The following is a 19,101-nucleotide window of genomic DNA, read 5'->3' on the forward strand; positions in this document are numbered from 1 at the left end:
GTATTCACAAAGGTTATACCCAAATCAAAAACATTTTGCCCCTGGAGGAAGATCGCGGCCGACTCTTCTCTCCTACCGAGCTGTTTTCGGTTCTCCGGTACCTCCCGCGACGACACGTTTTTCCCACCATAGTTCATATAAATGTCGAGAAGATTCGAAAACTATTTTTTGTGTATCGCTCACGATATTTTTTACCATGACCATTTCAAAACATCAACTTTTCGGATAGCAACAACGTCCTTTCTACTATTAGATTTCGCTAATAAAATAATGTTCAATGCCGAACACGGTTCTCGTAATGAAACAAATAACAGGTTTTCACACAAAACATCATATGTTGTTTCTCACATATTACTATTTTATTATTGTTAATGTGGATTTCTGCAACTTATCGCGATCAGCTGTACAACAATTAATATGGTTTTTTTCTTCTTTTGCCTCGATTTTCGTAGGCTGATAAAAACCGTACAGGAAACGCTTTATAGTTGTCGATGGTGCGCGACTGTTTGTCTTTGTACTAACACATTCCTGACGGCGGCGGACCGACGGCAATTATAACAACAAATTGTTTTTTTTTCTCTCTCTCCTAATGCGTTTAGAACGAATAAACTGTGTAGAGTCGCGTTTTCGCTCAGGTAACACGCACGCGCGTACTTCAATATCATTCTTATTGTATTATTATAATTACTATTATTTCACCGATGGACGTAGGATACCATTAGCCTCGGAAAAATTACAAAAAAAACCAATGTGTCATCGTTACATTGTCGCAATGATCAAGGTTCTTTTTTCCTTCTGCAAAATCGTTATTGAATATTTTTAATTCGTTTATAAATATGTTACAGACCACGTAATAAAGGTAAATTTCGATCGTATTTTAATGATTTACGCGGCGGTTCAGCACTTGATGTAATTTTATCATGTATCGAATATCCGTTGAACTATAATACATTTCATGCACATTCTGTTAAGTAGCACATATAATCACTTTGCAAGATAATTTTCAAACGATAGTGTTAATGTGCTTGAATTACTATTTTTGAAAATGTATTTGCGATGTTAGTTTTCAATACGATTTCCCCTCCCCCACGCTGTACCTACTGAAACCTTGAACCGATTGTTTTCAGTCATCGTCGTAGTAGAGCTGAAAAACGGTTAAAAACTGCTTTGTAATTTTGATTTTAAATTATTACAATGCGGTAATACGGTGTTAACAAAGCCGTCTCGTTATCAAAATTACACTGCAGTGGGATAATTTTTTTCGTTATATGTAAAAATATGATCCATTTTTACTTAATATTGATTATTATTGCCCATCTGTTAATAATTATCAATGATTCCATCGATGTTCGTATAAATAACTAATTATAGTTGTGCTTGTAGGCATGGTCCAATTTCGCATATAAAAAGTTTTTGTTTAGGGTCATTGTACCAGTTGCGCTCCATATATTTTACCGTCAATATACCAATTGCGTTATTCAAATTTGCCTACTTTCAGATATAAAAATGTTGTTAATAAAGTTGATTTATTATTGTAAAAAAGTTTAAATATGAACTATAACGTTCGGTAACTGGTATAACTTTAAATTTGGATTTATTTAAAAAATAAATCCAACTAAATAGTCGCAAAAAAAAATCGGTTAGTGTATTATTTATTTTTATTATATTTATAATTATAACTTAATTTTGATTAATTGACAATAATTTATAATCGAATAAAAATCGGTTGCGTAATAATTTATTATATAATTATAACTAACTTATAATTTTTCCTTGGGTATTGTAAAATGTTTAGAGCGCAATTGGTAAACTCCCGTGCTTGTTTGGTAACTACTCTTTTTTATCCTAACATAATATTAGTTACTATGTGCGTAATGTATTATTAATGAAATATATATCCTTATTATATACAATCTTACGTCTAACCGGTGTACATGATAAACTATATATTTGAGGCCATGTACACGTTGACTTTTAAATATATCCAACAAGTTTTAAAAACTGGACGATAGAAGTTTTTCTGTAGTTTCACATAAAATAATAGAACATACAGGTTTTTTGTACATTTTATTCATTATTTCGATTCAAGATCTTGTTTATGAAATAATTCAAGTTTAGAATTTATAATGTGGGAAATATGTGCTATTATTACTTGTTAATAAATTATCGTTGATTATTTTATGAAAAATTATTATTTTAACTAAAAATATTAGTATATTATGTACAATATACCATATACCATATTATGTTACCAATGTTTAAGTACACAAGGACGTACACACGTTTGACAATACGTTTAACAAAAATAATAATAGAACAAATAAACAATTGTAGCGTATCGTATGTCTATGTGGTAGTATATAACGTTAAAAAATTGTATTAATATACAATATATTACTATTAATTTGAATCATTTAGATAATGCTGCCTTTAAACATGTATACAAAACGTTCTAAGTTTTAGACGAATAATCAACAAATTCATCTAAACTCTGAACCAACATTGAAAAATTATTCAAAGAAATACATCGTGTTTCTATAATTCTTTGGGTAATCTATTGTGTGACAGTAACATGTCAAGTGAATTTTAATTAACCATCGAAGGATCAATTATATCAATATAAAACCATATTTTTTTCAAAAATATCCTAGTTTAATGTTTTCATTTGAATTCTTAGTTAACCGAATTAATTTTTCGAAAAGAAATACGAGTATAATAACAATAAAGTACCGAGTACAATTATTATTTTTTAAAACAAATGTAACGATATATTGATATACATAGTCATTGAGTTGGAATTAGTACAACAAATATGTAGTTACATTATAATTGTTCGTGTAGAATTTGAATATAATGCGTTAAAATCGGATATGTAACGAATTTATTCTCCGTAGTAAAAATTATTTTTAAGCACATATATATATATATATATTGAAAAAGTGTTATAAAAATATTGCTGAGAGAAACGTGTTCTGAGCGGTTAATGATGTAAATTGTAATATCAAAATGTATTTACGAATTCATTATGAATTAGAATGACCTTGTTGATTTTCATACAGCGTTTACTTGCTTACTTGGCTATCATAATCGAGTTTAACATTGAAATCGGTTTGCCTGTCTTACAAAAATAAGTCGATTGTTGAATGTATGATATAAATAGCTTAAATATAGACATACCTTATATAACGTAAAAATTAGATTATATTTTTCTGTTTCATATTCCATTATATTCTTGGATATGTTAAACCATATGATTGCAAATTATTTTTTTGACGCTCAAGTATTGTAAGTGGTCTATTAAAATATTTATTATTATTTTATGCGTATGATGCATTTTATCACAATATTTTTAATTACTCATAATAACAAGTTAGTGGCGTATTTTCAAGTTTTTATGTGATAGGTTTAAAATTTTACTAAAAAATAAGTGATTTTATAATATTATAAAAATACAAGATTTGAAATAACTATAAGTAAGCAAAGCTTTTAATAGTATATTTTTGTATTATTATTTTTTTTTTTTTTGTAAAATCTACACTTTTTCAAAATATTAGAAATTTCTAACTTTGAAAAGGTTGATTGTAAAATACTGATCTACCATTCTCATTAAAAAAAAAAAACATTCAGTTTTTAAGTAACTAGTCCTTCGTATTCGTATTTATCATCTTCGTAGTTAAGACTATGCTTTTTGAATTAAGCATCATAGTAGTAAACTCAGATACGATTTGGAAGCCTTATATTAAATACATTTTAACTAATAACATCAACCATTTTTCACTGCTTTGATTTGTGTAAACAGGATTCCGAACCCTGCCTGACTGAAGAACAATTCAATTAGCATTCGTAAATATGCTAATCGGCATAACAAATTACGACAACCGTTTTACAAATGTATATTGGTTATCAACTATTAATTAAACTAAAACATTTCAAATAAATCTCAAATATACTTGTGAACGATTCTCCGGCCTACATAGACGCCCAAGTGTAAAATAAGTTTTATTTTAATTGTAAACAATTAACATTGAAAATCAATAACGCCAATAATACGCATAAAAAGAAGAGTAATTATATTTCTATTTTTTTTTTTAGAAAACTTTTTATTTAAAAATATTAGTCGTCAAATGATATATTTAGAAAAAAATTGTATTATGAAACTAAAACTCAACTCAAAAATAACTGCATTGAGTTCTCTCTTTGAGTTTGTATTTCTAAAATAGAATCAATAATAAATAAATCTGTCTTTTTTACGATTTTAATTCCTTCACGTAGTTTAGAATTTAAAATTTAGATTTATAGTTAAATACTAGCATTAATTTTAAATCAATTATTTTACTAGTAAAAATAACACTGAATATTTGCTAAAACTTTTTAATAGTTCACATAATTTGATATTGATAAAAATGAGTAGAATATTTTCTTAAATCTCATAATTTATAAATATTTAAATTTTAAAACTCATATGTTCTCATAGACCGTTTTCATATTTTATAAAATCAATCTTATTTTCCATAACAATAAATTAATAAGTTCAAGTACCTACTATAAAACGATGACTTAAATTGGTAATAGTATTTACTTTATATTTTCTTTAGATTTGTAAAACATTTAAAAATGGATATCTGAAATATTTTGTTTACATTGTTTGAAAAGTATTCAAATATGTACTCTGAACATTTATTAGTATTTCTACTTTAAACACGAATAAAAATTATCCTTTAAAAATCAGCATACACGTATACATATAAGTATACATTCTCAATTGTTTTGTATTTACCCAATACTCATGCTTCGTTAACTGATAGAGAAATTCTAATAACTCATCGGCATTTTATAATACTTAAATTCTATGGACTTTATAAAATACAAACTAAACTTTACTCAAATTTCTGTAATGTTGTAGTTTCTATTCAAACATTTTCCAACCATGACGTAATTCTATTTGTAATTGTTCATAACAGAACATAGAGGTTCTCCGAAAAACTTTTGTTGATTGTAATTTTGAAAAGTTGTCTCTTTCAGGTATTTTTTTTTTTTTTTTTATTACAATACAATTTCTTAAAAATAAAACATAACGATTATGCTTTTATCATTTTTATACATAAAATATTTTTACTTAACATTTAAGTACTCTTGGTATTATTATTTTGTCATCAGTTGACGACTTTTGTGTTTAAATAGATAATATCTATATATAATATATATATATATATATATATATTATATATATATATATTTATATTATAAATTAAAATAATTAATTTTGATTTCATTATTTGGGAAACAATATAATTTTATCATTAAATAATTTCTTTTATTCTCGATCTATGAGGTCATCATATAGTGGTTTCAATATCACTTGATATTTTAGCATATTTTTGATCATAATTTTGCCTATTGCTGATTATAGTAACAATTTATAACTTTCCCTGACCTAACTGTTATTCTATTATATTTAAACGCTATAATATTTTAACTGTTTCTACACAAACATATAGTCAATAATCAAAATAAAATTCATTTAGATAAGTGTCCATGATTAATTTTTTTTACTAAATTATGCATTAATGTTACTGATTCTTTTCGTTTCACTTAAATATACTTTTGAATACGTTTAGAAATTACCGATAGCATTAGAATACGGTTATACTTTTATTTATAATATACGTTTTTTCATATAAAACAATAATAAAAAATAGTATATCCAACCTAACTTTTATTGATTAAACTAACCTAATTTTTTGAAAATCTCCTCAATGTTAAAAATATATTTTATTATTTTATTAATTTTGTTATTATTTTTGTCACGTTGTTATGTTAATTTTATCTTTTCGTTATAAATCATTAACTATCGAAATTAACGGTTAAACCAAGTTTAATGAAATAAAATAAATAAAAATAATATACAGAATATAAAATACTGTACTTCGGATGAAACTTTTAAAGTGTGTAAAAAATAGTAAAACTAAATAAAATAATTTACTATTATGTAATTAGTTCAAATCGAGACATCTGATATTGACATTCAATTTTGTAAAATCAAATGGTATTCTTTTGAACTCATATATGTCTTACTGTTTTTTTAAGTAGAGTTAGTATGGTTTATTTTAAGTTATGGAATATAACTAACAAATAAATACACACGTGTACATAATTCTAATCATACTTAAAAGTAAAAACTTTTTAAAATCCACCTAAATAATCAACTACAGTCTTTTGTTTATATTTTTATATATTTTTTATGTGTTTATTTTTCACAAGAGGAGCGTATACATCAATAAGTTTTGAAATGAAGTTTATTTATACCTCCTCAGGTATTATTTTTGAAATTAATTGCAATTTAGTTTTAGCAGTATTAGTGCTAATAATTATCCAATGTAGAAAAAATCCTAATTCGCCTTTTTCTTTAATTAGCTGCATTCCATTAACTCTCTAACTTAAAAAATTATCGCTTATGAAATTTAATACCGTCGATCATGAACTTTAGATTTAGTTGGTATTTTCTGTTCTTGTTATACAGTTAGTTTATAATTTAATAGGTTTTACCACGTTAAATAAATTAAATATTAACTTTAATTATACAATTATAATCAATCGTACCGGCGCGAAAACAATTGACTAAAACATAATGAATCTTAGTATATGCCTATAACATTTTTACTTCAAAATTGTAAACGGCAATCAGTAATTTTATTTTTTACATAATAAATTAAAATATTTATATATCTACTGAATAAAGTTCAATTTTGATTCAGTAGAGTTTCGTTGTTTACTGTACTAATGTAAAAACGCTACACTGTCGTCCGCCTTGTAATTAAACCCGTTTTCGCACAACTTGTATTACATAGTTTTCTTATGGGCTATCACTCACAATAGATGTAATTATGACCTACATTTTAGATAATATAATTTTTATAAATGGGTTCGTTTTCAATGTTTTTTCGATACTTTAACATACAGAACTATGTACAAATAAACAAATATTCGAAACCCAGATTTATACAGTCTCCGATTATTTTTATTTGTGGAAAATATTTATCTGATATAAAACTGTCAAATATTATAATTAAATCTAACCGTAATAATTTCCATATTTCTATGAAATAATATTCAATATTTAATGTAGAAGTCTGAAACAAGGTGTCATATTGCGTAGGCAATGTAAACGCTTCGTTTCATTTGTATAATAAATAATATGTATTGATTTTGTACCGAACTAAAACTATATCTTTGACTATAAAAAATGTCATGAATATATATAATATAGTTATAGTTACTAATTTTAAGTAGTATGATATGTAATCACCTAGAGTTTTTTTATTATTCTGTATGTACATTCATATGAAAAAAAACCCCTTTGTCTATTATACATAACATTTAATATAAATTAATTACGTTAATTATGTTATGTCTTAGAAAATGAATCATAAAGTGGTTTCAACGTACAGTTATATATGTATTGAGTGTGAAATCAATAAAATAATGATACGTCCTACTGACTCATAATTTCAGTGTTGTGTCGTGTTTATATTGTGATGGATTCTAATAATATATTATGATTTCCCCAAAAACTCTTAATTTCCATTGTTTATCATTATAGTATTCTTCTCGCTTAAAACTCGCGAGTTGACCTTCTTAATTTAGTTATTAATTACATGGTTAGTATCTCAAAGCTCTAATTTAAAAAACATGTGACTTTATGTATTACATTTTAATAAAAACTTATATTAGTTTATTAATTAAAATCTTTTACTTTCAGAGCATTGTTTCGTTATTTTTACTTTTTATACACGGCTAAAAAATTGGGTAGGAAAAATTGGACCGTTGCAGATGTGTTCAAAAACACAGTTGTAAAGAATACTCCACACAAAGTGCTGTTCATATACGAGGATAAAGAATGGACTGCGTTACAGGTTTGTAAATAATTATATATTTAATGTTTTGATGGAATACATTTTATGATGTCCAAGTATTTATTCACTCTTGTATTCGATATAGTCGGGTGATGATCATGAAATCAAACAACCTACAACGTGATTCCGTAAAAGACAATAACATTTTAATTTATCTATTTTTATAATGACCCAATATTTGATTTTTAATCAATATAATGATCATACATACATATTTTTACAATTTATCTCTGGAAAATAAATATTATAGTGAGATTAAATTTAAATTGTTTAATTTAATTTTGTCAAATTCCCTTTTCAAATGTTAACAGTAATGAGTAACATAGTTAAAATAGTTGGTTTAATTAAAATTAAAATTTTAGATTTTGCTGTTAAGTCATCTTGGAATTTTAAAAATATGTAAAATAATTAAATAAAAAAATGTAAAATTAAAAACAAATATTATAATTTAGAGAATAGAACCACAACACATTTATTAATTTCGTAGTACACACTTAACATTTCGTATTACACAAAGTGTGTTGTACTGCACACAATTTTAATCCCTGCACACACACACACGGCAGTTTCTCGTATTATACAAATGTCGACATTATATTATTAATTTGTCTTTTGATGTCAATAAATTATTTGTTGATAATTATTTGTATTTAGTGTTAGTTCTTACATAGCTTATGTCAAAACTACAACAATAAATATTAATTAATTAATTTTAAAATCATACTATAATAGATCTGATACAAAAACTAGACTAGTCATTAGTTGCTAATTATCTCGTATAAGTAAAAATATTTTATAGTTCCTGTTATATTAATGTTTATAAATTATAATTAAAGGCATGTATATGTTATAATTTGGAAAAAACAATATAATTTTGTAGTTTATATTTTATTTTAATAATCTTAAACTTATACTACATGATCGTATTGTTCTAACTAAATTTCATTATAATAAAATGATATAAGCATATTCTTAAACTTTACAATTCTTAAGTTTTTGTGTTTGATTCGTCATCAAACTAGTAAAATAATTTGAACGTGAAAGATAAATGATTGTTACATGAAATCTATATTGCTCTAGGTATATTAAATAAAAACAACGTTTATTTTTGGCGTATAACGAAATTTTCCAATTATGATTGAAAATACAAAAATATTCAATTAACATATTATTTTCCAGTAGAAAGTATTACAATATATTATTGGACACACTCGAGTTGGGTCCCAGATTTCAAAAACAGCATGAATTGAGTCCGGACGTATTTTATGGAGTACATGAGTTGGGTCCCAGTATATTCTAGCTTATTAGTTATAGCCTAGATGTTGTTTTTTATTAATTTCAAATCATTAGTGTCTATCGAAAGTATATCGCTGTTTTTCAACTCAGATCTAATGATCTTTGAAGGACGTGTAAAAATATCATCTTGTGCTTTTCTTTTAACCGAGCTACTTAACTTTTGTCTATTCAGAATCTTCTCATCACATTTTTGGTGATTATGTACGTTACATTTCTCTATTATGTCTAAAGTGCAAGATAGTTTCAAAAAACACTTACAGGTATTAAGATAACACTTCCAACGTTGTACATCATTCCGCAACATTTTGTGGAAGCGAAATTTTAATCCATCTTTAATGATAATTTTTTTACCTTTTTCGCTTGACATGAAATCTATAATTTATTTTTTATATGTAATATAACAACAACAAAAACAGGCTTACTTTTTATATTTTATATTTTATTATATGGACTTTTAGCCTTGACACGTGCCGGTATACTGACAAGTTACAATATGATTATAAGATTGTAAGATAAAATATTACCGATTATTATTAAGACTACTCTTATAGCCGGAAATTACTAAGGACTCAATTCGAGTCTTATCGAATAACATCGCGGACCCAACTCGTGTTTATTTTAAGCGATCAAATAGCTTGGACTCAACTCGCGTTTTCCCATATTATTGAAATTGATATTATCAGATTACAGATAAATATTTTTAACTATATTTTTCTTTTATTTATTAAATATTCTAAACATACTGTACTAATGAGACATTTAATTTTTTATTTCTGTTTTTTTGAATTACTATGCATTCTATAAAATTGTATGTGAAATAAACGATGATCAATATACCTATAAGTATGATCACACTAAAAAAAAAATCAGTAGTAGTAAATAAATAAATTCAAGTGTCTTAAATGCTATGTCCATTATTAACAATATTAAAAAAAACAAATTAATCAAAATTCATAATATGAAAGAGAAAATGAAAAAAAGAAAAAGAATAAATCATACATAAAAAAAAATTTTATATTTGGTATTTGTGGTACAAGTGATGACAGTGATTCAAATTTTAAGTTTAGTTTAAAAGAATATTTTCAATCTATACTTAAAAGTTTGCACAATAAGTAAATTTGATGACAAAACAAGTAATAAATAATAAATAGATCAAGAGGTAAGAGAGGTGATAACCCATTAATTGCACTTCTGATATTTATTATATTTTGACTTTTGATTTTTATTTATATTAACTTTTTTTTTTTGGAACTGATGATTTATATCAATTACATTAAAGCATTTCTTGACCAATTTATTTTTAACTTTTTAATAGAGGTTTCTAGAATTGTTTGGGGAAACATTTGAGAGGTATGTGGATTTGTGTGGTGTGAGAATTTTGTGTGGAATCCATTATAATATTGATGGGTTAATTTTTTGAATGTAAATCATTTTATAAGTTAGTATTAAAGGCATACCAAGGACATTCAATAATTAGTTGTAGACCAATTGTTCTGAAACGTTTCCAGTGAGTGAATGTTTGACGGTTTAAATTATACTTATACATTTAATTATTATTCTCAATTAATACTGGTATATATTAATATGGCTTAATGGTTGTTAGAAAATTGTAATGTATGTTAATTACCAATAATAGTTGTGTATTATATTTTTATTTTTATTATTCGAATATGAATTACATCGTTGATGGGTGTTTAATATTAATAACTATACTATGATTCACGTAATGATCGAGAAGTTTGTATTTTACATGTTAGGATAAAATATAAAATGATGTATGTACAATATCGGTACTAATGCAAAAAAAAACCGTGTTAAACCAGGTCGAAGAATACAGCAACAAGGTGGCTTATTCCATGTACGAGCACGGTTTCAGAAAAGGCGACGTGGTCGGACTTCTAATGGAAAACCGACCAGAGTTCGTGGCAATTTGGCTGGGTTTGTCCAAAGTAGGCATCGTTACCGCACTGATCAACTATAACCTGAAGCAGAAGTCACTAGTTCATTCTATAAATGTGGCTCATTGTTGTTGTCTGATCTATGGATGTGAATTGTCATCGGGTGAGAATTTCTTTTAGTAGCATAAGAAATATATATGAGCATATTATAACAGATTTAAAATTATTTGCAAAGTGTAATAACAATTTTCATACAATACAAACAAGTCGAATCGGTAAATCGGATTGATAACGTATAATTCGTATTATTTATAAATATATTTAAAATATGTGTTTATTAATTATATTTTATTTTTTGAATCCAAAAAACGCAGAATAAACTATTTCTGTGCGTTATGATAAATTTTCGTTATGTAGTTTAATAAAGACATTTCTATTTGTGCTATTAAGAGGGCGGATGGAAACTGATTTCGAGTTGCATATGCGATGGACCTATAACTCGTACACATTTTTTTCAGAGTCTATGATGTGCGATTTATTTATCTCTTTTTTTTATTTTTTTCCAATAAAATGTAGCTTGTACTTTCATTTTTTATTCTTCTCTCATTCTCTCATTCCTACCGGTTGTAAAGTCACCGGAACAATTAACGGTCAAACGACAATGACAAAAGTCCTTATTCATTTGTCTCATGACTATGATAACCGTTTCTTTAATGACAAATTTATGGAAAGGAAAGGACGTTTAAAATATATTTTAATTTTATTCGTGAAAGGATACACACAACCGGCATTACACGTAACTATAATGAGAATTTTTTCTTTAGAGATCGAAGGGATTCAATCTCAACTGACACAAGACATCAAACTGTTCAAGTGGTCGAGCACACCTACGCCCACCAGAGACGGCTCTTATTTAAACAACTTAATTGATATATCGCCAGCGTCCCTGCCCAGAATGTCAGAAAAACCCGGTTACAATGACAAACTGATGTACATTTACACATCCGGCACCACAGGCTTACCGAAAGCCGCCATCATCACCAACGTCAGGTAGCTAAGATATTGATCAGAATTCATGATATATATATTATCGACAATATGGATACTCCAGTATTTTGCAAAATGCCTAGGCATTATATAAAATGCCAAAAATCACTCGGCAATATACATAATACGAGCTTTGCTATCGTGGAGTAGGCAATATGAAGAAAACAAACAAAATTGGGCATCGCCTATTACCAACGACTTTACTTATCGTTTATCATAAATGTGCATTCACGATTTAACGCGATAAAGATTAATATTCTTTTACTACTATAATAATAATTTTGAGATACAATATTGAACGTACTAATAATTTTATTACAATATCGTAATTTTCTCGTCATTTTCGTGTCTCGTATTGGTGTTACAACTATGCAAACGATTTATATGAAGTCAAATTTTTATGACAAACTACAACATTTTTTTTTTTTAATTTGGCCACTTATACTAGTTTTTTCTTTGATGAATAGTATAATGAGTTGATAAAAATTCAATCCACAAAAATTGGCTAAGGATTTTTAAAATGTGTTTGTAAGTCCAAGTATCAAAGTAAAAAGTGTATTTGCCTTAAAAATAACATTTTATGCATTTTAAAATGTCACTTTTCTACAACATGTTATAATAAGTAAATAGTAGTTTAAGTAAAATATTTATATAATAGTAATAATATAATAATAGATAAAAATTAAATTTTGTCTATAATATGAATAATAATGTATAATAATTATAAGAATCTTAATGTAATATAACATATAATAAAATGTTTTGTACTTTGCCTAAAAAAAATTAGCATTTTGCATAATGCCAAGGTATTTTATAAAATATGTATAATGTATTATGTAAGATAATAATGAAAATCATATGTTTTATTTACATTGCCTAAAATAGGTTGGCAATTTATATAATGCCTAGGCATTTTGCAAAATAGCTGAATTATCCATATTGCTGGTAACATATATATATATATATATATTATACATTGTGGTTTTTACCACGATCACGGCGTTTATGTTCACGTAACTTTCCAATTACCTCAATAAGAATTATAAGGAACAAAATGACAATTTTTTGAAATCGTTAGTGTATTTGTATTGTAACTTCATTAGCTTATGCATACAGAGTATGGCTGACGAGACTATTTGCAATAATTTCAGTCTCTCATGTCATGTTAAAATTTCGCTGATAGGAGGTGATTGATGATTAAAATTAGTTATATTTCATATCGCTTTTACATCAAAATATCAAAACCCAATATATATGGAAAAACGTAATTGACAATTTATAAGAAAAATGTATATACACTTTCAGACTAATTAATTTTATTTCATTATTTTGTATTATAATTATCGTTAAAAAAAAATATACTACAATAATAATCATTAGAAATGTTCGTCGAAACAAAATTTATTTTTGAAGTTACCTGCATTGGATACAGCGATAAATAATTTAACAATAACCAATTTTTGGCGTTTTTCGAATCACATTTTGTTTTTGTGTATGTTTTTAGATACATTTTCATTGCTGGTGCTTTTGCGTATCAGGTGGGTCTCAAATATTCTGATCGGTTTTACACACCACTGCCGCTTTATCACACCGCTGCCGGTATTATGTGCATTGGTCAATCGCTGTTATACGGATGTTCCACAGTCATACGTAAAAAGTTTTCTGCTTCCGGATATTTCCAAGATATTTCCAAGCACAATTGCACCGTAAGTTACTATAATCACGCCGTTTTGTCATACTCCATGTCTTTATGCACTTTCCTTTTTTCCTTCTCTTATTCATTATTCTCTTTTGTAGTTTTAATTTTATTAGTGCTTGGAAATAATGAGTTCATACACAATATAATTTAGGTAACGAAATTCTATACTAAAATAATCAAGCTGTAACAATATTCTTATTTGATTCATAAATAAACTATATACCGTATATAAATGTGTGCCAGCTTTCGATCAAAATAAATGCATTTATGTGTTTTATATTATAGAAATAGATAAAACTGCCATAATATTGTAACACAGAAAATGAAACATTTTGGTTGTCTTGACTTGTATGGATTACTGCTTCTTTAGACAACGAATTCAAGAAAAATTTGTAATTTTCTTTTTAAATCGCTATATTTGATCGGTCGTTCAAAAATATATAGTACTGTATATATATACTGTAATGGAAAAAGAAAATTAACTTGTTTCATTTCTCAATCGGATATATAGAATAAAATACATAAACACGTTATGTTTAAGCTAGACTTTCCTATTAGACAAATAAAAACGTTACATTTTAAAAGGAATTTTCTGAGCACTGAATTACAATTCAGAATTATTATTATTATTATTATTATTTAATAATGCGTGTTTTACCCTTTATATTGATATATACATGTGTATGGATATAGGCAGCTCAATACATTGGTGAAATGTGTCGGTACATACTAGCTACCCCGCCCAAAGCCGAAGACACAAATCACAAGTTGAGGATCATATTCGGCAATGGTTTGAAAGCTCAGATATGGAAGGATTTCATAACCAGATTCAATGTACCACGAGTCGCTGAGTTCTACGGCTCGACGGAAGGAAACGCCAACATCGGTGAGCTATATCTATATTTACCATCATTAACATAGGTAGAAATCGAGGGGAGACTTGAGGGGACTAAGCCCCCCCAGAAATGTAAAGTACAGGTCTTAGCCCCCTTAGCCCTAAAAATTGTTAAGTGACTAAAAATACAATAATTATTATAATTGTAAAATGCATTTTTAATAACTGAATTAAAAAAAAATATTCTGTGATAAAAATTAAATCAAATTCGTAAGATTTTTCAAACTTATTGTCATGACTTGGAACGATTGTAATTAATGTAATATTAATAATATGTAATAATACCCGCATTGGTTGTTTAATTTAATTAATTAATAATTTCTGTTTAGAATACCTACTCTAAAAATGTTTAAGATAAAGCTCCTAATTGTTTTTTGGTTAAATTGTTGAGTATGTCAAATTATCAAACTTTGTAAATTGCCTTGTTGAAATAAATAATTTCGTACAGTGGTACCTACAAGTGTAATAAGCAAATAATGTTCAGCCCCCCCCCCCCACTAATTTCACTAAATTTCCGTTTATGATCTTTAAGCATTTCCATAGCTGTCTTAGCACATATTTATCTTAACTTTGAAAGGACGTGAGTATTGTTTATAGTTGCAGATTTGCTATGTTGTGTTATAATATCTGTTTTTATCGCTGTTATTATTATTACTATTGTTATAAAATTTATTTTCGTCTTACGCAGCCAACACAGACAACACATTCGGAGCCATCGGGTTCGTGTCCAGGCTGGTGCCCAGTATATATCCGATATCGATTATACGCGTCGATCCGGAGACCTGCGAACCGATTCGGGGTGCTAACGGACTTTGTATGCGATGCAACCCAGGTACGGCCAACGACCGGTTTTATAATAAACTGCTAACCAATTAATATAGAAGAAAAAAAAAACATTATGAATGATCACGTATTTTCAGGTGAACCGGGAGTGATAGTGGGCAAGATCATTTCGACCAACCCATCCAGACAGTACCTGGGATACGTCAATAGCACGGATACAGAGAAGAAAATCGTGCACGACGTGTTTGAAAAAGGCGACGCCGCCTTTTTGTCCGGCGACTTGCTGGTATCCGACGAATGGGGCTACCTGTACTTTAAGGATAGAACTGGAGACACGTTTAGGTAAGACAACACATAAGGTACGCCATTCCTCGAAAGAACGCGATTCCGAACAACATTTCGCTGGTCGGATGTGCGAGTTCTTGTACATATGACGTCGAGCAATCGGATTACCATGTTATATTGTCATCTTATTGCCGTCGTTTGGCATTTATCTTATCACCATCGTATGCTTGAATGGTTCTGACTGATTTTAATCACTTCTTCGAACTATTTAATATTATAGTACACGATTTAAACTCGTGCCTAACTAATCGATGTTACTAGTTTTTTATTCAAATAGTATTATCTTCATTAACTTCATGAATAACATACTTAAATAATATTTTGCATGCTTTTTGAACGCAATGCGTTTTTCTGTTTTTATTTTAATTTATTATCAATATAATCTTTACTTTTATTTTCACAGATGGAAAGGAGAAAACGTTTCTACAGCTGAAGTCGAAGGCGTTGTTAGTAATATCGCTGGTTATCGCGATTGTGTTGTTTACGGAGTAGAGGTATTTTTTATCTGCTAATTAATTGTGGTTGTTATTTACTTTTCAATTTTCTATTTCTTTTTAATCAGGTTCCTAATTCTGAGGGTCGTGCTGGAATGGCAGCTATTGCGGATAAAGACAATACTTTAGATATAGCTGCTGTATCAGAAGGCTTACAGAAAGCTTTGCCAAACTACGCTCGACCGTTGTTCATTAGGAAAATCAGTGAAGTAGAAATGACCGGTAAATAAAAACTTTGTTACGAATAGAAAATAAATCATGATATTATTGTATATTATTGTTTCAGGAACATATAAATTGAAAAAATTAGACTTACAAAAAGAAGGATTTGATGTTAGATTGATTAAAGATCAATTATATTTCTGTAACAACAAAGGCGTTTACGAAAACTTAACTCTTGAAGCATATAACGATATTCTTGCCGGAAAAATTAGATTGTAAAATAATAAAAAAAAAAATTTTATATAATTATGAGATTTTAAAATTTTTTTTTTTAATGTTATCTTGCCAGTAAACCTTATGTTATACATAATACCTTATGCAATTGTTAATGACATACTCTGCATGCGTTTAACTTAAATAGTTTTGTGTTTCAGTTTGCTCAAAATGTAGTTACTTAAAGTAAATTTTAAGTTTGTAATATTTTATTATTATTTCTTGGTTTAACTATTGATTATTTTTAAATATTGAGTATATTTTGTGTATTAATTATTATTATTTTTATATTATTTTTATATAATTGTATGTAATAGTTAGGGTTCGGGACTTATTGCACACAAATTGTAAGAAATATGCATGCAAATATGCACTTAAAATAAACGAAATATACAACTCAATTTTTTTACAATAGCAATAATAGCAATTTTAATAGCAACATTTTTTTTTTTAATTTGATTTATTAGATTTTAAATGTAGACAATTTTTTTTTGTTTAGTTACTTTTGGAGGACAATAACTTTATAAATTTAAAACTATAATACTACTCTGTATGATTAAATTAATTTTCTTTGTCCTTTTCTCCTATATTGAAAAAAAATTTAAAATTATAAAAAAATGTTAACTTTTAGAATAAATTTACTTCATATAAAACATAAAAATGAGTAAATATGCACTAATAATTATTAAATTTCAAAAATCTATCTAATATGAATTTTTCCTAAAAAATGGCCAAATATGGAAAATATGCAATTCAAATTTTTGTATTTCAGTCCGTTATATTATAAAACAAATGTGTATCTTATGCAGATTATTCTACAGTTATTAAAAAATATGCAAATACAACAAGTCCTGAACCCTAGTAACAGTCATTTATATAAAATAAATGATTATCAAAAATAAGTATTTTAAAAACAATGAACATTACTAATGTATTACTTGTTTTGGCGTACTTAAAAAATAACTACAACTGTTGTCAACTGAAAAAACAACCAAGAAAATTGAATGCAATGCTTGGTTATAGTTAATTTTATCAATATTTATTGTATCCACAAACTATAGTATAAATTATTGTTAACTTAGATCTGTTAATATTACCTTCATTAACTTATTTAATTAAAGTGAGTTTGTTTTAAAATCTGTTGGGGAAAAAACTGAGAAAATCGAATACAACGTTAAGTTTTTATCATATTTAATAATATTTATTGTATTCATAAACTATAGCATTAATGATTGTTATACTAATTAGTTCATTTATATTATTTTCATCGACTTATTTAATTAATGTATGTTTTTTAGATAAATTGGATTAAATCAACGAATAGAAAATGTATTTCTCATACACATAGTAATAGTTATTATGATATAAATAAAGCGAGTGTTTTTTGAAGTACCTACACAAAACAATTGTTTTCAAATTGCGTTCATACTGATTGTATTGATTATATAATAATTATTCTTATTAATTAATACCCGAGGGCATGGAAAGGGTGTACAGTTATTTTCTAATACAAGCAATATCATTTATCGTTTTTATTAGAACCAGCAAATTGTTGCGACCCTGTCCCACCTGATATCATAAAATTTGCACTTTTCAATTAAATGTTCGACACCGATAACGGACGTTGAATGGGTCAAAAATGACCAATCACGATAGTAACGCGACCAAAACTAAAATTATTGTGAGAAATAGTGTCCGCCTCGATTTCACCGAATTCTATGCCGTAAAAAAATTTGGGTAGGCAACCAAACGCTGTTGCCCCGTGAATGGGAGGACCGGTAAGCTAACTCACGGTTTTTGAAAGTTAACTTGCGGCGGCGAGGAAAGAAAAAGAACACAATTTAGTTTACAAAGGGAATAAGGAGAAAGAGGTTAATTATTGGGGGCAGCCCCTCCGGTCGGTCCGGTCCAGTGCAATGACGCACAGGGTTTACATACAGTCGGATACAAAATACTTAACGTTAAACACTCAATTCACAAATTGAAAATAAGACAGGCGAACGATGACAACACCGGTGACTGGAACTGATAACTATACGTGGATGAAGTTCTGGGTGACCTGGACGGCATCACACCAGTGCCGTAAAAATCGGGTGTACAAATTGTCCATTGCACACAGGCCCCGAGCCTTATAATATATATTATAGGTAGTGGCGTATTTTCAATTTTTTCTGGGGTCCACAGTTCATACATAATTAATATAAACTTTATATTATATTGTAATAGTTACGTTCTTATGCAGTTTTTGGAGTAAGTTAAACTAAATATATAATGTAATAATCGTATAGTCTTATGT

At 27.4% G+C, this 19,101-nt stretch overlaps 1 protein-coding gene across 1 annotated transcript in view; it reads left to right on the forward strand.

Moving 5' to 3' along the window:
• Positions 1-17,233, forward strand: part of LOC112691644 (long-chain fatty acid transport protein 4-like) — a 41,338-nt gene extending 24,105 nt beyond the window's left edge. Inside the window, exons 3-12 of the mRNA XM_025565982.1 lie at positions 7,760-7,913; positions 11,033-11,270; positions 11,932-12,157; positions 13,659-13,860; positions 14,547-14,739; positions 15,437-15,580; positions 15,669-15,873; positions 16,280-16,370; positions 16,439-16,592; positions 16,657-17,233. Coding sequence (XP_025421767.1) covers positions 7,760-7,913; positions 11,033-11,270; positions 11,932-12,157; positions 13,659-13,860; positions 14,547-14,739; positions 15,437-15,580; positions 15,669-15,873; positions 16,280-16,370; positions 16,439-16,592; positions 16,657-16,811 — 1,762 coding nt within the window. The 3' untranslated portion in view covers positions 16,812-17,233. The remainder of the gene's footprint in view (positions 1-7,759; positions 7,914-11,032; positions 11,271-11,931; positions 12,158-13,658; positions 13,861-14,546; positions 14,740-15,436; positions 15,581-15,668; positions 15,874-16,279; positions 16,371-16,438; positions 16,593-16,656) is intronic.
• Positions 17,234-19,101: the final 1,868 nt, after the last annotated feature.

This window comes from Sipha flava, unplaced genomic scaffold, assembly GCF_003268045.1.
Source record: "Sipha flava isolate LNK unplaced genomic scaffold, YSA_version1 65_pilon_pilon, whole genome shotgun sequence".
Lineage (NCBI taxonomy): Eukaryota > Metazoa > Arthropoda > Insecta > Hemiptera > Aphididae > Sipha > Sipha flava.